This window comes from Hippoglossus hippoglossus, chromosome 12 (genome assembly GCF_009819705.1).
Source record: "Hippoglossus hippoglossus isolate fHipHip1 chromosome 12, fHipHip1.pri, whole genome shotgun sequence".
Taxonomy (NCBI): domain Eukaryota; kingdom Metazoa; phylum Chordata; class Actinopteri; order Pleuronectiformes; family Pleuronectidae; genus Hippoglossus; species Hippoglossus hippoglossus.
The window spans coordinates 12,433,417-12,447,500 of NC_047162.1; the positions used below are offsets into that span (position 1 = coordinate 12,433,417).

The 14,084-nt window shown below is 43.7% G+C and overlaps 2 protein-coding genes across 3 annotated transcripts in view; one reads left to right on the forward strand and one right to left on the reverse strand.

The window, feature by feature from the left end:
- Window positions 1-596: 596 nt before the first annotated feature.
- Window positions 597-6,610, reverse strand: LOC117772005 (glutathione hydrolase 5 proenzyme-like). Its single transcript, XM_034602916.1, has 12 exons — window positions 6,372-6,610; window positions 4,861-4,988; window positions 4,671-4,766; window positions 3,539-3,734; window positions 2,708-2,874; window positions 2,434-2,580; window positions 2,140-2,270; window positions 1,762-1,946; window positions 1,573-1,664; window positions 1,344-1,453; window positions 1,153-1,263; window positions 597-857 (listed from the first exon to the last, which is right to left on the reverse strand). Exons 1-12 carry the CDS (start codon window positions 6,542-6,544, stop codon window positions 711-713), a joined length of 1,683 nt encoding a protein of 560 aa, XP_034458807.1. The 5' UTR covers window positions 6,545-6,610; the 3' UTR covers window positions 597-710.
- A 6,494-nt stretch (window positions 6,611-13,104) lies between these two features.
- cabp1b (calcium binding protein 1b) overlaps window positions 13,105-14,084 on the forward strand; it is a 13,748-nt gene continuing 12,768 nt past the window's right edge. Inside the window, exon 1 of one of the 2 annotated variants that reach the window (XM_034602931.1) lies at window positions 13,105-14,084. This exon is cut by the window's right edge and continues 9 nt beyond it. In XM_034602931.1, the coding sequence (XP_034458822.1) occupies window positions 13,434-14,084 (651 nt within the window). In that variant the 5' untranslated portion in view covers window positions 13,105-13,433. The other variant, XM_034602932.1, reaches the window with a different exon arrangement.

Here is a 14,084-nt window from a genome sequence, read left to right on the forward strand (position 1 = left end):
AGCTGACGTCCTTCGACAGCCATCTACTCACACATCCGTCTCATCGACATCAAATTTTCACTGGTGTTTACAGACTTGGTATTACACAGCCGCGGGGTTGGCTTTGTCGTTCTGTACTGTAGATCTGCTATTATTACTCATTGGTGCACACGCCACAGTCAGGAGGGAGTAGTCCTTCACTTTATAAAAGCAGATCTCAACAGGAGTTGTTTCATGTTCGTCATTTTAGAGGAATGCTGACATCAGTGTATGTGTGTTCATTTGCTGTACTGAAAATCTGAGTGGTCCAATCAGCTCAAAGGATAGCTACAGTTTGTCACGACTAGTTTTGGTTACGGCGTTGTTTCTTCAACTCAAACTCAGTCAATTGCTGAGATCTGGGAACATCTGACGAGGAATGAAATGTGTCGTAAAGTTGGATTAAAACTGAAAAGATAAACTGATCATTTTTCCGTCTCTAACTTTTTCTTAAGGCGTGTTGCTGATTCCCAGGATCTCTGTGATTAATTTGGAGGGTACAATGCTGACTAGTTTGATAGAAAAGATGGAGTTATGATAAACTGCAAATATCCTTTGAGATTACCTGCGTCCTGTTGTTCACATTCTGTCATCAGGGATGCGGCACATTCATTGCTCTTAAGGCTTAAGGTTCAGTCAGTCTTCAGGGCGGATTTTTGTGGGATGGTGTTGCGTCCTCAGCGTCTCGCTTGTCAGTATCCAGACGACACTCCAAACTTTCTTTTGTCTGATACAGCTACAATGCAGTCTTTGTCTTTCTCCAAAGCATTGACTACATTGAGGAAGTATTCCCAGGTTCCAACTTGGTGTCCAAGACCCATGAGGCCATTGCTCACAGTCTGAGGACACACACACACACACACACACACACACACACACACACACACACACACACACACACACACACACACACACACACACACACACACACACACACACATTAATACCACTTATCCTTCCCACTTCAGAGTTTAATACTGATCGCTGGTCAATTAAATCTGTCTTTGTAGGGATTACTCCCCCAATAATCTCCATCAGAATCCATGAACTTAATAGAAATGTTATTCATTTCACAGTCTGGTGAATTTGAATGCAGTTAATGGAAAGTGAGGATGAAAAAATTAAATACTTCACCTTATCAAAACCAGGCTCAAAGTTCACATTGTTATTCGCATCAACATACACGATGGGAGCAGCGATGGCGTCTTCCAGACTCATCCCCAGCCACAGGTGATTTATTAAAGACTGCAACAACAGTGGAGCGTCACGTCAGCAAACAAATAAGAAAACAGGACAAACAAGTATGCAAAGTTCAACTGAGTTACCGAGGCAACCGCTGAGAGGATCATGCTTCCTCCTGATCCACCAATCACGAGGAGTCCTCCAGACTCTGACTCCAGTATCACTGGAGTCATCGAGGAGGGAGGCTGTTCACCTACGGAAACAGTTAGACTCCACATCAGACTGTAAAGAGACTAATGTCTACGTTAGGAGTAAATGTCTGAGATTCAATTGGCTCCGGCTAAAGGGCTCCGGTCCTGTCTGTGACTTTACCTGCCCTCATTGAGTCTGCTCGCCCACAGAAGTCGGCCAGCTCATTGTTGAGGATGATGCCCGTCCGTGGGGAGTAAAAGCCTCCTCCGAATCTATACAACAAAACACACACACACAATAAACCGAGGGGATGAACTCTGTACCACAGCATCATTTCTCAGAATCAGACAGTGGCCTCTTCCTGCTCACAATTGGTTTATGGTGCTGGTGGCCGAGACGACCAGTCCGTCTTCATCCATGACGGACACGTGCGTTGTCCCAACTTGATCGGGAGGCGGCGTGACGTTGTAGTAGTAGGATTTCTCATGGGTTCGGTTTGAGATCATCTCTCTGATGTGAGTAATGAAGGAGGGATCATTCAGATGATCTGCACTCTGGACAAAGAACATCACAATGAGATTCTCTCTTAACAATCTCCCAGTAAAGGTAATGGATTCTCTAAATTCTCTCAACTGAAAAGTTATATTTGAGGTCTTCTGGCGATCCGTGCACTCCGATCGTGATTTTATTTAGTCCCCACAGATTTAGGTCCCCACAAGATGAAAGTGAATGAAATAAGATGCCAACCTTTTTGTCATTAAAGTCAGGATCTCTGATGTTCCTCTTTTGTCCGTTAGCGAATTTAAGGGCCTCTATGTAAAGATGGTACATCTGAATCTTTTTTTCACCTTTCAAGTAGTTTGGAGTCAAGGAAAACTCTGCGGAGCAAGAGAACAACAATGTTCGTTAAAAAAACGTTTTGTTTTACTCTCTTTTGAGTTTTCCTATTCGTTATCATTCACAGTAAATGATTAGATGCTAGAAGTTGATTCAGTTCAGTTCAGTTTATCCTAAAGAAAATGAAAAAACAACGCTTGAAACCTTTCATGAGTCTGAGAACGAAGCCAAGCATGGCGCCCCCAGCAGGCGGTGGCGGGATGTGCATTGTAGTATTTCCTAAAGGCACCGTCCATGCATCCTCCTCCCGCACCTTGAACGACTTTAGATCCTCCATTGTTAACGTCCCACCTAAAAGAACCATGCAGAATATAAAGACAGCTTGTTTATCTTTAAGTGTGCAATTTTTAGCCCATTTGCTTTTTCCGTCTATTCCCCCATGCAACCCCAACCAACAGTGTTTCATCGCCGCCCCAACCTTCGTCTTTTATGTCTTGGATTAAGTCTTTTCCTATCTTGCCAGTGTAGAAGGCATCTGCCCCCTCCACCGCTATGGTTTCCATGGTTTCAGCTAGTTTAGAAAACTTCAGGGTGTCTCCATGGCTCAGAACAGTTTTCTTCTCGTTGCACATAACTTGATCAAAACTGGAAAGAAAGTCAATGTGAAGAAGAAAATCTATGTATTAGAACATGTCATAAATAGAACAAAACAACAATTGTATACTTGTACAATACAGCTTCATTTGGGTGACCTCTGTGACCTCTGTTTGTTTCATGCAATTCACCTCAGTCAGATCATCTACTGAATTACACGCATCGCTGAATACTCTCAAATATTCAGTTTCTGCATCCGAGCGCCCACTTTGATTCACTCTCACAGAGCTTTTCACACCACAATTAACCCCCAGACGACCCCTTTCTAAACCTGGCATTTGGGAAAAGCAACATTTCACGAATATTTCTGAAAGAATGCGAGTGCTGCTTTTATTTGTGGGTCAGGTAACTGCTCCAAAATTGCTGCGGTAAGAAAAACAGAGTGAACCTTTTTTTTTACTGTTTGCAAATAAGTCATTTCCACTAATCCAGAAAGTGTTGGAGTGAGCGAGTAGACCAGGCTGTACTAGTACACAACGTGAAATCCTGATGGTTAAATGCTCGGGATTAATTGTTAATCAGGGAGGTTACATAAAACAAACGTGAAATGAGTTAAACGGAGAATTTAGACCCTTTGAGTCAGCGTTCCTTCACAACAGATATTCTTGAGCTTTGCTGACAATGATCACTTTTTCGAGCCCTAAAGTCACTGTACCAGAGAGATGAGTTTTCCACGATGTGTTTCACCAAAGGGATATTCAGGAGTTTTCCCAGATACTGCGGCAAAGGGAATCCCTCTCTGGCCAGTCTGATTGTGGGCTCGAACAGCTTGGCCCAGGGCAGCTTCCCGTACTTTTTGTGAATGGCCTCGTAGCCCCGCAGCTCTCCGGGCACGCCGATCCACTGGCTGCCTGCAGAGTCGGAGGGTTAAACAGTGCAGGTGCACTCAACACATAAAGGAAACATGAGTGATAAAAGCTTCCGATGGACTGATGAGCGTAAAATAAAAGGAGGAGCAGTGCAGTGAAAACTAGAAGCGCATACCTCCACCAGGCCAAACAGTCCCTTTGAATTCAATCAAGCTGCACCAAATTGCACAACCTCATAAATATCTATATCGATAACAGTTAATGTGCCTGATCTTTTTAAATTAAGACCCATGAATTATTCCCTCGGGAATCAGTGAAAATGGCAAAAGGAAGCCAGATCTCGCCATCACCTGCTCTCGTGACCACATCGCCCCTGTTGTCCAGAACCTCCTCCTCCTCACCCACAAAGCCCTCTGACCAGGCTCCTTCCTACCTCTCAGACATCCACTCAAAACCCACCTCTTTAGAACTGCTTTCAATGTGTGACAAAGTTTTGTTTTTATCTTTAATGTGTTTTTCTTTTTGACCTCTTTCAAGCCTTTGAAAGAAGTATTCGAGTTCCTTCAAATTCTTAAATGCTTTATTATTGTTATTGTTATTGTTATTGTTATTATTATTAGTATTAATGATTATTCTTATTTTTTTTAAGTTCTGAATCCGCCCTATGATCTGGATCCCCACCAAAATTCCATAGGTTCTTCCCTGACACATGCTTCCACAAAGTTTCATAGTAATCGATTCTGTAGTTTAATCATTCTCACAAACAAACAAACAGACAGGGGTGAAAACATAACCTCCTTGGTGCAGGTAATAAAGTGTTACCTCTAATTTCTAACAGGCTTATAAGAGGACACCTGAAACACCATGTTAAAGTTGCAAGATAGTGGATTAGTAAAACATTTCTCTCAGTGGGTTTATGAAGAACAACTGCATAAGGAGAATATTAGTGATTTGACATTGATTCTCCACTCTGCTCACCTGTGGAAGGTTCGAATTTATTGGGACAGTCTTTCAACAGGTCTTCTTTGAATGAATGCGGGACCGTCTCTCTGAAGTTGTAGACCTTAACGCTGCCTGAGAAGAGATCAGAGATTAGAAGAATCAATACATATCATTTTTTAGAAGAATCCAAACCCAAGTGTCAGTAAATGAATGAGAGGAGCCCCACCTGTTTTATTTCTTATAGTGACTATAGACCCTCCTCCGATCCCCATGCTCTGAGGATTGACCAAGGACGTGCACAGAAGAGCTGCAATGGTGCCATCTACTGCCGACCCGCCCTGTTGCAGCATGCGCCTGGAAAAACAGCCAGTTTTCACAGGATTTATGGGAAATGTGTCAACTCACAGTCAGTCACTGATTGCTCAGCACGTGTTTGCTGACACAGAGAGCCTTTTAAATGTTGAATGATTATCAGTGCTGAGCTCAGGGTTACAAGATGAAATAGTTGTGTGCTTCCAAGAGGCAGGTTTAACCCTGCCCTGGTGCTTGAGGCGGACTTTTTCTTGGCCTCATAGAGCAAGTAGCCTGAAAACTGGATAATTTTCAGAAAGCCTATGGGTTCTTTTCAGTTGGCATGGGGATTGGACGTGTTTACTGAGCGACAAGAGAAGGCAGCGTTGGGAATGTTCTGGTTCCGTAGGTCAGGCAGACCCAGAGAAGCAACAGGAGGCGGAGCGACAGATCAAAGGAGCAGTCTTAAACTTTCTCGATTTCTATATATAAATACATAAATGTCAGGGCGTGTCCTTGAAAGTGTTTCCCATCACGTGGACGTGTTGCCTGTTGCCTCAGTGCATCTCTGTTCCTGTGAAACCTGATGGATCTCAGTCATTGTCTCTGCTGTGAACTTGGAAATGATCTCCTGACAATAAAAAAAAACTTCCAGTAACTGAAAACAAAAGCTGGAAGTCGTTCATGCACATTCCAGGAAAAAGAAATCATACCTCTTTTTCTTTCTCTTTATTTAGAGTAGGACTCAACCATTGAGCAGAGTGCTGATTAGAATGACTGACACCCGGGAGTTTTAAAGTCTGGTTTTCTATCACACCACAACAGGAGAATTAACCAACAGGAGTGAGGACTATGAGAGCAAAATCATGGCATGTTCCCAAACTGAAAAAAATAGGCTTTGAAAGCTTGAAATCTGATATTAAAACAGCTTTTAAGCAAATTTTGACTTAATGTGCAGATGTTGAACATATGATTGGCCCCTCTTTGTTATTTGTGGCCCCTTCATGGTCCCTGATTTAGTAAAACCCTAGATCTGCCACAGCTCTTCTCAATTGAAGTACAGTTCAATCACATGTCCTTACATGACTACTAATTTGAGTCATGCATTACCTTATATTAGATTTCAAGCTTTCAAAGCCTTTTTTTCAGTTTGGGGATATGAGGTGATATTTATCTCACATGAATGGAGAATCAATGGCTTGTCTGTACACTGTTCAGCAGGTCATTTTATCTCACACACATGGCCGGTAATACTCACATTAGCTGGAGTTATCACAGTGAATAAAGAGCCAAGCGTTGTAAACAATAACAAAAAACATACCCGTCTATTAACGCACAAAAACAAACTTTTCTATTCCAGAAACACTCACTGATCTTGTCCGGTTGTGGAAACAGTAAATCAGCCACAGATCAAACCAAACTTTCCGGTTCCAGGAGGAGACTTACCTGCCAATGTCAGAGCAGCGCTGCGAGTCAGCAGACACGGCCGCGCGCCTGAAGCAGCCGCTGGGACATGTGGTCTCCACCCGTGACGCGATCCACCCGCAGAGCACAACCACGGTGCAAACCACGCACGCCAGGATACAGCAGCTCAACAGACAGGACTTTAATTTAGCCATTGAACCCTCTGCTGAGACTGCGGGAGAAAGTGTTGCTGCTTTCCTCTCAATGCGCACGCGTTTAATGATAATCTGGGCTGTCAAATCTTCTGGGTTCACTCCTCCTCCTCCTCCTCACTCCATCAACTGGCCATCATCCACCCTGAATTGAAACTGAAGAGGAAGGAGACTGAATGACTTAATAACTGGGTACTTACTGTAAATGTCTGTAACAACTCTGCCCCCCTCCCCAACACTAAAGACCGGGAAATAAGAACCACAACATCACCAGTACTGTGCGTAAAACTTCCCAAAAGTGCTTGTAGGTGGATGGAAGTGTGGCGATCAGAGTAGGATTAGGAACATATGGAAGCTTAATGCTAGTTAGAAATAATACCTTATCAAGTAATCAAAAGCCAGACAACGCCACCTCAGGAATTTCACCTGAAGAATTATTTAGATTTAGTAATACCTGTACCAAGGCATTCAGGTTCATTATACTGAGGCAAGAGATGTGGTTCTTTTTAACAAAATATAATTCTTTATATTACAAAAATAGCATGTCTTAAAAGGCAGTAAAATCCAGTCACACAGGGACGTGGGTCCTAATCAGGAGCTGAGGCCTACCAATGGTGGGATGGGTCGACGAGGGATAAGGGAACACAGTCAGTCGGGTAACAGGCAAAATAAATTAACCAATGTACAAATAAACACAATATACCAAAAACCTATGGGGTTGGCAGCCGCCAGGTTACAAAATAATTAAATTAAGGCCCAAATTACTCAGAAAAGAATATCAAAATTAAACAAAATCAGCCGTGGCAATGGGGCAGGCTCTTGACACGGCTAAACTAGGTTCGATAATCAACATACTTAAATGAAATAAACCGAAACTCCAATAATATCAGTTAATATCAGTGAAGGCGAAGCCAAGCAGTGGAAGCAAAGCATCAAAGCAGCGAGGCAACAAGCAGCGAGGCAACAAGCAGCGAGGCAACAAGCAGCGAGGCAACAAGCAGCGAGGCAACAAGCAGCGAGGCAACAAGCAGCGAGGCAACAAGCAGCGAGGCAACAAGCAGCTCAGCGAACGCAGTTACATAACACACATTGGACGAGTGAAAACAGCGAAGGTAGGCAAAACATCCAAGATAGGCAAAACAGATTTACATATAACATAGTCATATGTCAATGGCATATTAAGCTGTTGACTATATATAGCAACAGATCTACCAGCCAATCACAAGTGACTTTTCGTTTCAAAGGTCTTTGGTTTCATCCACCAGCCCCCCCACTGCGCTACCAGGAGTACGTTTCTGCCAATTTGTGTCACGGGCGAACGCGGAATTCGCGTCCTGTAAACGGGCACTAACTGCCAGGCGAAAATTCGGCTTTTCGTGCAGTGTAAGTTTATTTTGAAACATCTTTTGGACAAATAGCCACTACACCCACTACACTCTTCCCCCCCTCTACAGTCTGCCCTGTCAAAGCTGGGAAACTCACCAAATCCTTCAATTTCACTTTTGTTTATCCTCAGCAAAGAAATATGTTACATGACAGTGTCAAACATGTGTTAAACATGAGCATAATGAATGTCTCACAAAAAACCCCACAAAAGTCTAAAGTGTTTAGACTTTTGTGTTGTTATTATTTCTGCCAAACCCATTCTGGAGAGTGTCAGCAAAGATGAAGTGCTTTTCACAGTTTATCTTTATCATTCCTACATGTGCAACACTGATGAAGCTCATTTCCCCACATTGTCCGTTTCCTGCTGCCCCCACATTTCTCAATAAAGTTCCCTATGGGAATTACAGCCTGATCCCTGCTGTGCCATTATATGTTTGACATGAGCCGCAGTGTCACTGACTCAGTGGAGGCAGGGGGCTTCAAACTGAGGCCTCACAGATGCTTAAATCCTCCAAACATGGACCACACACAGTGTCGTAGAGTTTCTGTTGTCTCTTTGTCTGTAGTTTGTGTCACTGTAGTTTTGCCATGTTCAACTCGTGATTCTATTTCCAGGGGCACACTGAAAATAGAACAAAACTGAAGAGAAGTGTTTATTTTGTCACAGGCGAGTCAACAAATGAAAAGAGGAGCGTGAGGCTGGTAATGGAAGAGGGTCGTGACCTCTCTCACACGAGGCCAACGACCAGACAAATTCCCTTTGTTTTCGCTGTGTTTTTTTCGATGTTGCAACCTCAAATCTCGAGATTCTCCTGCTGGAGAATGCTTTGTTTAAAAGCATTATAAAAAGCACTTTTGTTCCATTACATGTGTTTGATGAACACTTGATGAACAAACGTGTTTTTCTATTTTCACTATGACCATCGCATGATAGAAAAGGTGTTTCAAAGTTTCATCGATTTTGATGTCTGCATGTTCTCAAATAAACTCAGTTTGAGTCCAAACAGTTGTTAGATGAAACCATTTGGTCTTGAAAACAAACAAGTATTCAGTCTCTTTTGTTGTGCATGGGTAAAAGTCTTTATTTCACTTCTTTGTATCCATCACACTCAGAATAAAACTCGCCTGCTGTGCCTGGTATCAGTCACACTGATTGTACGGCGCCAGCAGTCCATTTCCTCTGATGAAACCATTATTGGAGTGGATGGAAATTAAGCAGTTTGAGCTCAAAAGGCATTAACAACTCCCTGGTACACAGCAGAGGCTGATTGGAAATAAGCACATGAACCCATCGCCACTTCCTGTATACCCGCCTGTCCAAAGAAAATGGATTCTTTGTTTGTGAAACTTTGCCGAGTGACAAGCGACAAAAACAAGAAAAAGAACAAATATTTAGCTTTTCACCACCTGGGTACCAATCATTGTTTGTTTTGCAGATTGTAGACACATAAAGCGTCAGTTTATTTTTATTGTTTGAGCTACAGCACACCCACGGTGCTGCTTGGACTTAATTTACTCGTGTAGATCTCTCCTCAGGACTGTGCGGGGGAGTAAAGACTTGAGTTCTTTCTCAGTTCACAGTATTTGAAATTTAAAATTGCTCCAGACGTCTCAGAAGAGGAGGATTTGCAACTGAGCCGATGGTGTTCTTCACCGACATCACCAGCTCGTCAGAATGCCTTGTTTAAAAATCTGTTTATATAGAGCCAAGAGAGATATGAATTTTATCTATATTTACGGTTGATTTGAAATGCATGCTGGGATGCTTGCCCAGTCAGGTCCCAAAGCATCCTGGATAAAAACATGAAGAACTGGAGCACTTGCTTTGTACTCGGACACAACTCGGTTGAAGACTGATGAGGTTTAACACAAACAAGACCAGACACAGACGCCGATTAGAATGGTTATGGATGAAGAGCTCACTCCCTACCCAAAGATTCCAGAGTCCTGATATGATTCCCAGATATTAAAGCCGATGAATTACGTTGCTACTTGTTTGAAAAGAGAAAGTTTCCATAGACAATCACCTCTTTGCACGAACATTACAAAGGGAGGAAAAGGGCCACGAAGGAGAACAGGAAACTAAAGAGATGAGTTACACAAACACAGGAAACTTCAAGGTGTGAGGTCAAATGCACGACTGCTTTCAAACTCCTGTTTATAAAGCTGTAAACTGGCGTCTTCAGGACTTAACAACATCATCTGGACTTTGATATGTTGGTTTCTTGACAAACTTCAGCAGCCAAACCATCATCATTCTGCATATTAAGAAATATCTTCATCATCCACAAAGAATATGTGGGGTTGTGGTTCAGTAATGATCATATGAAACTATTGTCTGTCATGTGAACTTGAAACCATACGTTTTGCCAAAGTATCATCTTCTCGGATCCATTCAGTCCCGATGGTATTTTTCCATATTGATATTACATCCTGCAGTCGAGGCTCATTAGTTGAGTGGTTAAAATGTTTTGATGATTCAGATGAGGGAGCTCTTTCTTCACATCAGCGCTCCCAGCTGCTGCGTTGTTAATTATTCAAGCCGCTGATGAATCTGTCAGACGTAACAAACGATGCAGAGGAACAAGGTCCACAGGTAAACAAGATGAGTTCAGTGATAAGAGTCAGGGGTGGTTTAACATGGCACCGAGAGAAGGTCAGTACATAAGTCACGTTTAATAACACATGATTCAACTGGACTCATTTATTACGTTTGCCAAGGAGATTATGTGTTTGTTTGTTTGTTTGCTGGATTACAAAAAAACTACCCAATCGAGTTCCATGAAATTTTGTGCTGGGGTGGGACATGACCAAGGAAGAACCTCTTAAATGCTGGTGTGGATTTGGATCAGGAGGTGGATCCAGGATTTAATATAATTTATTTCTTTATTTAACATTGTTAATTTGTTTCAACTTTTTCATTGATTCCTCAGAGAACAATTGATGGATTTTGATGAAAAAAATCAGGCATGTTTAGGGGACTGATAATTATTTGGTGCAGATCCAAATAAAAACCAAGATCTAGGGAATTGAAATGTGGTTTCATAAGGGGACTCTAAAGTCTTGATGTAGGTATATACACTCTACTGAGTACCATAGTTTTTTGAATATACTGTATATGTCACCGAACATGTAATATATTATCATTTAATTGTTTTCAGTGCCTCTCGTATTGACGTTACAATACTGTACTTTGTGTGTGGCACAAGCTTTCTGCCAGAAGATGCCTCAGTCTGTCATTCCCAAAATTCAAAGATATCCAAAATCACTTTGGTGGTAATTTTTATTTACATTTTTTACCATGTGCCATTTCTCTTATGTGTTCATATTCAGTTTCAGGGGTTCCACCCTCAGCTCAGCCCCAGATTGTGATAAATATGGTGTCGCAGTTTGTATTGATGCTCATCCTCAAAATGGGTTTTTAATTATTTATTTATAAAAACAATGTTGAAGGCAATCAGATGTTTATTGTCCTTAAGAATTCCTGTTTGGCCCGAATCAGCCGTTGAGAAATCAATCCCAGCTCAAGCTCCACATGTGATGCAGTGGAGGGCTGCAGAATAAATGCTTAAAAATAGAAGTGACGTGGCCTCAAAAGGAGTCAAGAACATGTGCTTTTCAAAATCATTCCTACAGTTTTGTCTCCCTGATGTTATTCTTGTTTGGATTTTTCTCATGCATGAGTTTGTTTATCGCTGCACACCACATTCTCCTGTTGTTTTTTGGACTCTTGTTATGTCTCTGTGGACATTAAATGGGCCATATTGCACCCTGAGGCTTGTGTGTCCCCTGCTGCAGCCCAAATGTCTACAGAAGGGGGAGAGCGAGAAACAGAGGGACAAGTACATGAACAGCAACATAGGAAGAGAGTGACGTAGGAATTTGTTCGGAATGAACAGGACTCACACTTCTTCCCAAAAAAGGTTCTGTTAAACCCATCAGAGTTTCTGCAGAGGCTGTCGAGATGCACGATGGAGCTGGTTGTGTAACCAGCACATGCAGGCGACACTTGCTGTGGCACACAGAGGATAAGAAAGTAGCAGAGGAGTTAAAGCAGGCTGGTGTTGCAGGGAGGGGGGGATGGGAGCGATGGAGTGAAGATACTTTCCCTCTCCCTCCCTGGAGCAGAGGAGACAGAGACCCAGATGTCAGAGAACAAAAATTCCCCTGAGAAACTAGGGCAAAAAAAAGAATAAAAATCTGCTCATCGTTTCTCAGCTTTGTGCAACACAGTTCGTGAGAGTGTCTAATTGGCTTTCGTACATTAACATCCCTGCGTTCTTTTTTGCCCTGCGTCCCTGGACATCTGCTGTGAGAGTAATGACCCTGGGTGTGCAGATGGGATGAGACTGAGGGGTTATCACGCTTCTGTTTCCAGCGTTGCTCCTTTTGAACTTTGCTATTATTACTTTGACCACAGTCAAATACTCCCATTATGTTCATGTTTTGGTTAAAAAGCTAAACCCAAATAGTGCAGCCCTCTTTAGCAACATGGCTCTAAAAAGGAGAGCTTTAATCGAGTGTGAGTTTTATCTAGTTAAAATGAAATAAATGGCAAAAAAATCTTTTCTTGACATCTGAAAACTTCCATAACTAGGGCGATGTTTGGGAACATGAATATTAGATGAGTGTGGTTAAAAATAAGGTATCATCCTGAACATGAGAAAGATGTTTTTGTTGATTGAAGAGACACAAGGACGCAATGTTTCATAAACACATGGATTATTAAATGAAAATGGAAATTAAGTACTAGTAAAATGTCCACATCTTTCAAAAGGTTTATCTGACATCATTTTCCATTCTCACATTCTCCTGAGTCTCTGTCACTAGTGTGTTGACCCAAATGCTGACTCATTAATAAACGCTGCCTCTTGCTATTCATAGCTGGAGAGACTGAACAACTGACGTGTGTAAAAGGATTGTGTCATACTTTTAAATGATTTACTCTTTTGTTTTCATCTTTTCATTGACTTGGTTTTGTTTTGAGTTTATTTTGCAGCATTGATTTGAGAAAACAATCACTTTAGATCTGCAGGACACTGGGAGCTATGTGTCCCTGAGACAGACCACTGTCCACTGGTATTAAAATCCCAGCAGGCACTTGTTGAGTGAATATGCGAGAACAGAGTCACTCAAGCAGCGGTTCATTCACATAAAAAATTGAATGATGCACCTCACGCGGCTCACGATGTGGTGACGTGCGTCTTAATGAACTTGCCGCGCAATAACGCCGCGCTGTCATCCAAAGTGAGCGGGGACGCGTGCGAGGCGTCACACTGACCGACTCCTGTCACGGCTCCTGCAGACGCACTATCGGGCTCCTTGCTCCTGGAACGTGCAGCGGTGATGGAGTGTGTGGATGTGGAGTAGAGAGGGAGGGACAGAGTGAGGGGGGGGGGGGGGTCCTCTACTGGCTGATGCTGATGCACCTGCCTTCTTTTTCCTTCACGCGACCCCCAGCCTCCAGCACACTCACTTCGCCGTGTCGAGCGCGTGAAAGCGAACGATGAGCTCCTCTCTCCCAAAAAGCGAGTCCGCTACTTCTCTGCTCAGGTCGTCGGGGCTCAGCCGCAGGTCCGCGCACTCGGACCACGGTCCGCACGCGCACCGGGGTCACCGCTCTCACCATCCTCATCCCACCGGAGCTGGAGGCGGGGATGACGCGGGCTGGACGGACGAATGCGAGCCGAGTGCCCGCAGACCTCTCTGCCGGCCAAGACACGCCGACCCCCGAGGAGACGATCACCACCGGGTGCAGAAGAGCCACTCTCACCGGCAAGCCAGCCTGCTGGAGGACGGTCCCCCTCAGGAGGATGCGAGGCACAGAGCGAGCCGACATCAGAAGGAGCGCAGCAACTCCACCAGGTCCAAACACCCCCATCCGCAGCACGACTCCCCGAGAGGTGAGCCGCCTCCTGCAGCGCATCACCAGGGCAGGAGGACCTCTCCAACTCCGTCTTACCCGAAGCACACGGACGACGCGGATTTCTTCTTCGAGCCCAGGGAGAGAGTGATCACCGGCTCGTCCTCCAGCCTCAGCTCGGACACACCTGCCTCCGGTGCACCTGTCCGGCCCGCGGGGCGCCGCACATCCAAGAGACTGAGCGGGACCTCGTCTGAATACGACTCCAGTCTCCATCCCATAGTGAAGTCAGTG

What these genes read in the sequence shown, in the direction of transcription:
- LOC117772005 (XM_034602916.1), bottom strand. Translation starts at nt 6,544, where the DNA reads ATGGCTAAATTAAAGTCCTGTCTGTTGAGCTGCTGTATCCTGGCGTGC. An exon ending in TAAATTCGAACCTTCCACAG is followed by an intron (nt 3,735 to 4,670) that starts GTGAGCAGAGTG and finishes CCGACTCTGCAG; the next exon opens with GCAGCCAGTGGATCGGCGTG. An exon ending in TCCTCTCAGCGGTTGCCTCG is followed by an intron (nt 1,264 to 1,343) that starts GTAACTCAGTTG and finishes CTGTTGTTGCAG; the next exon opens with TCTTTAATAAATCACCTGTG.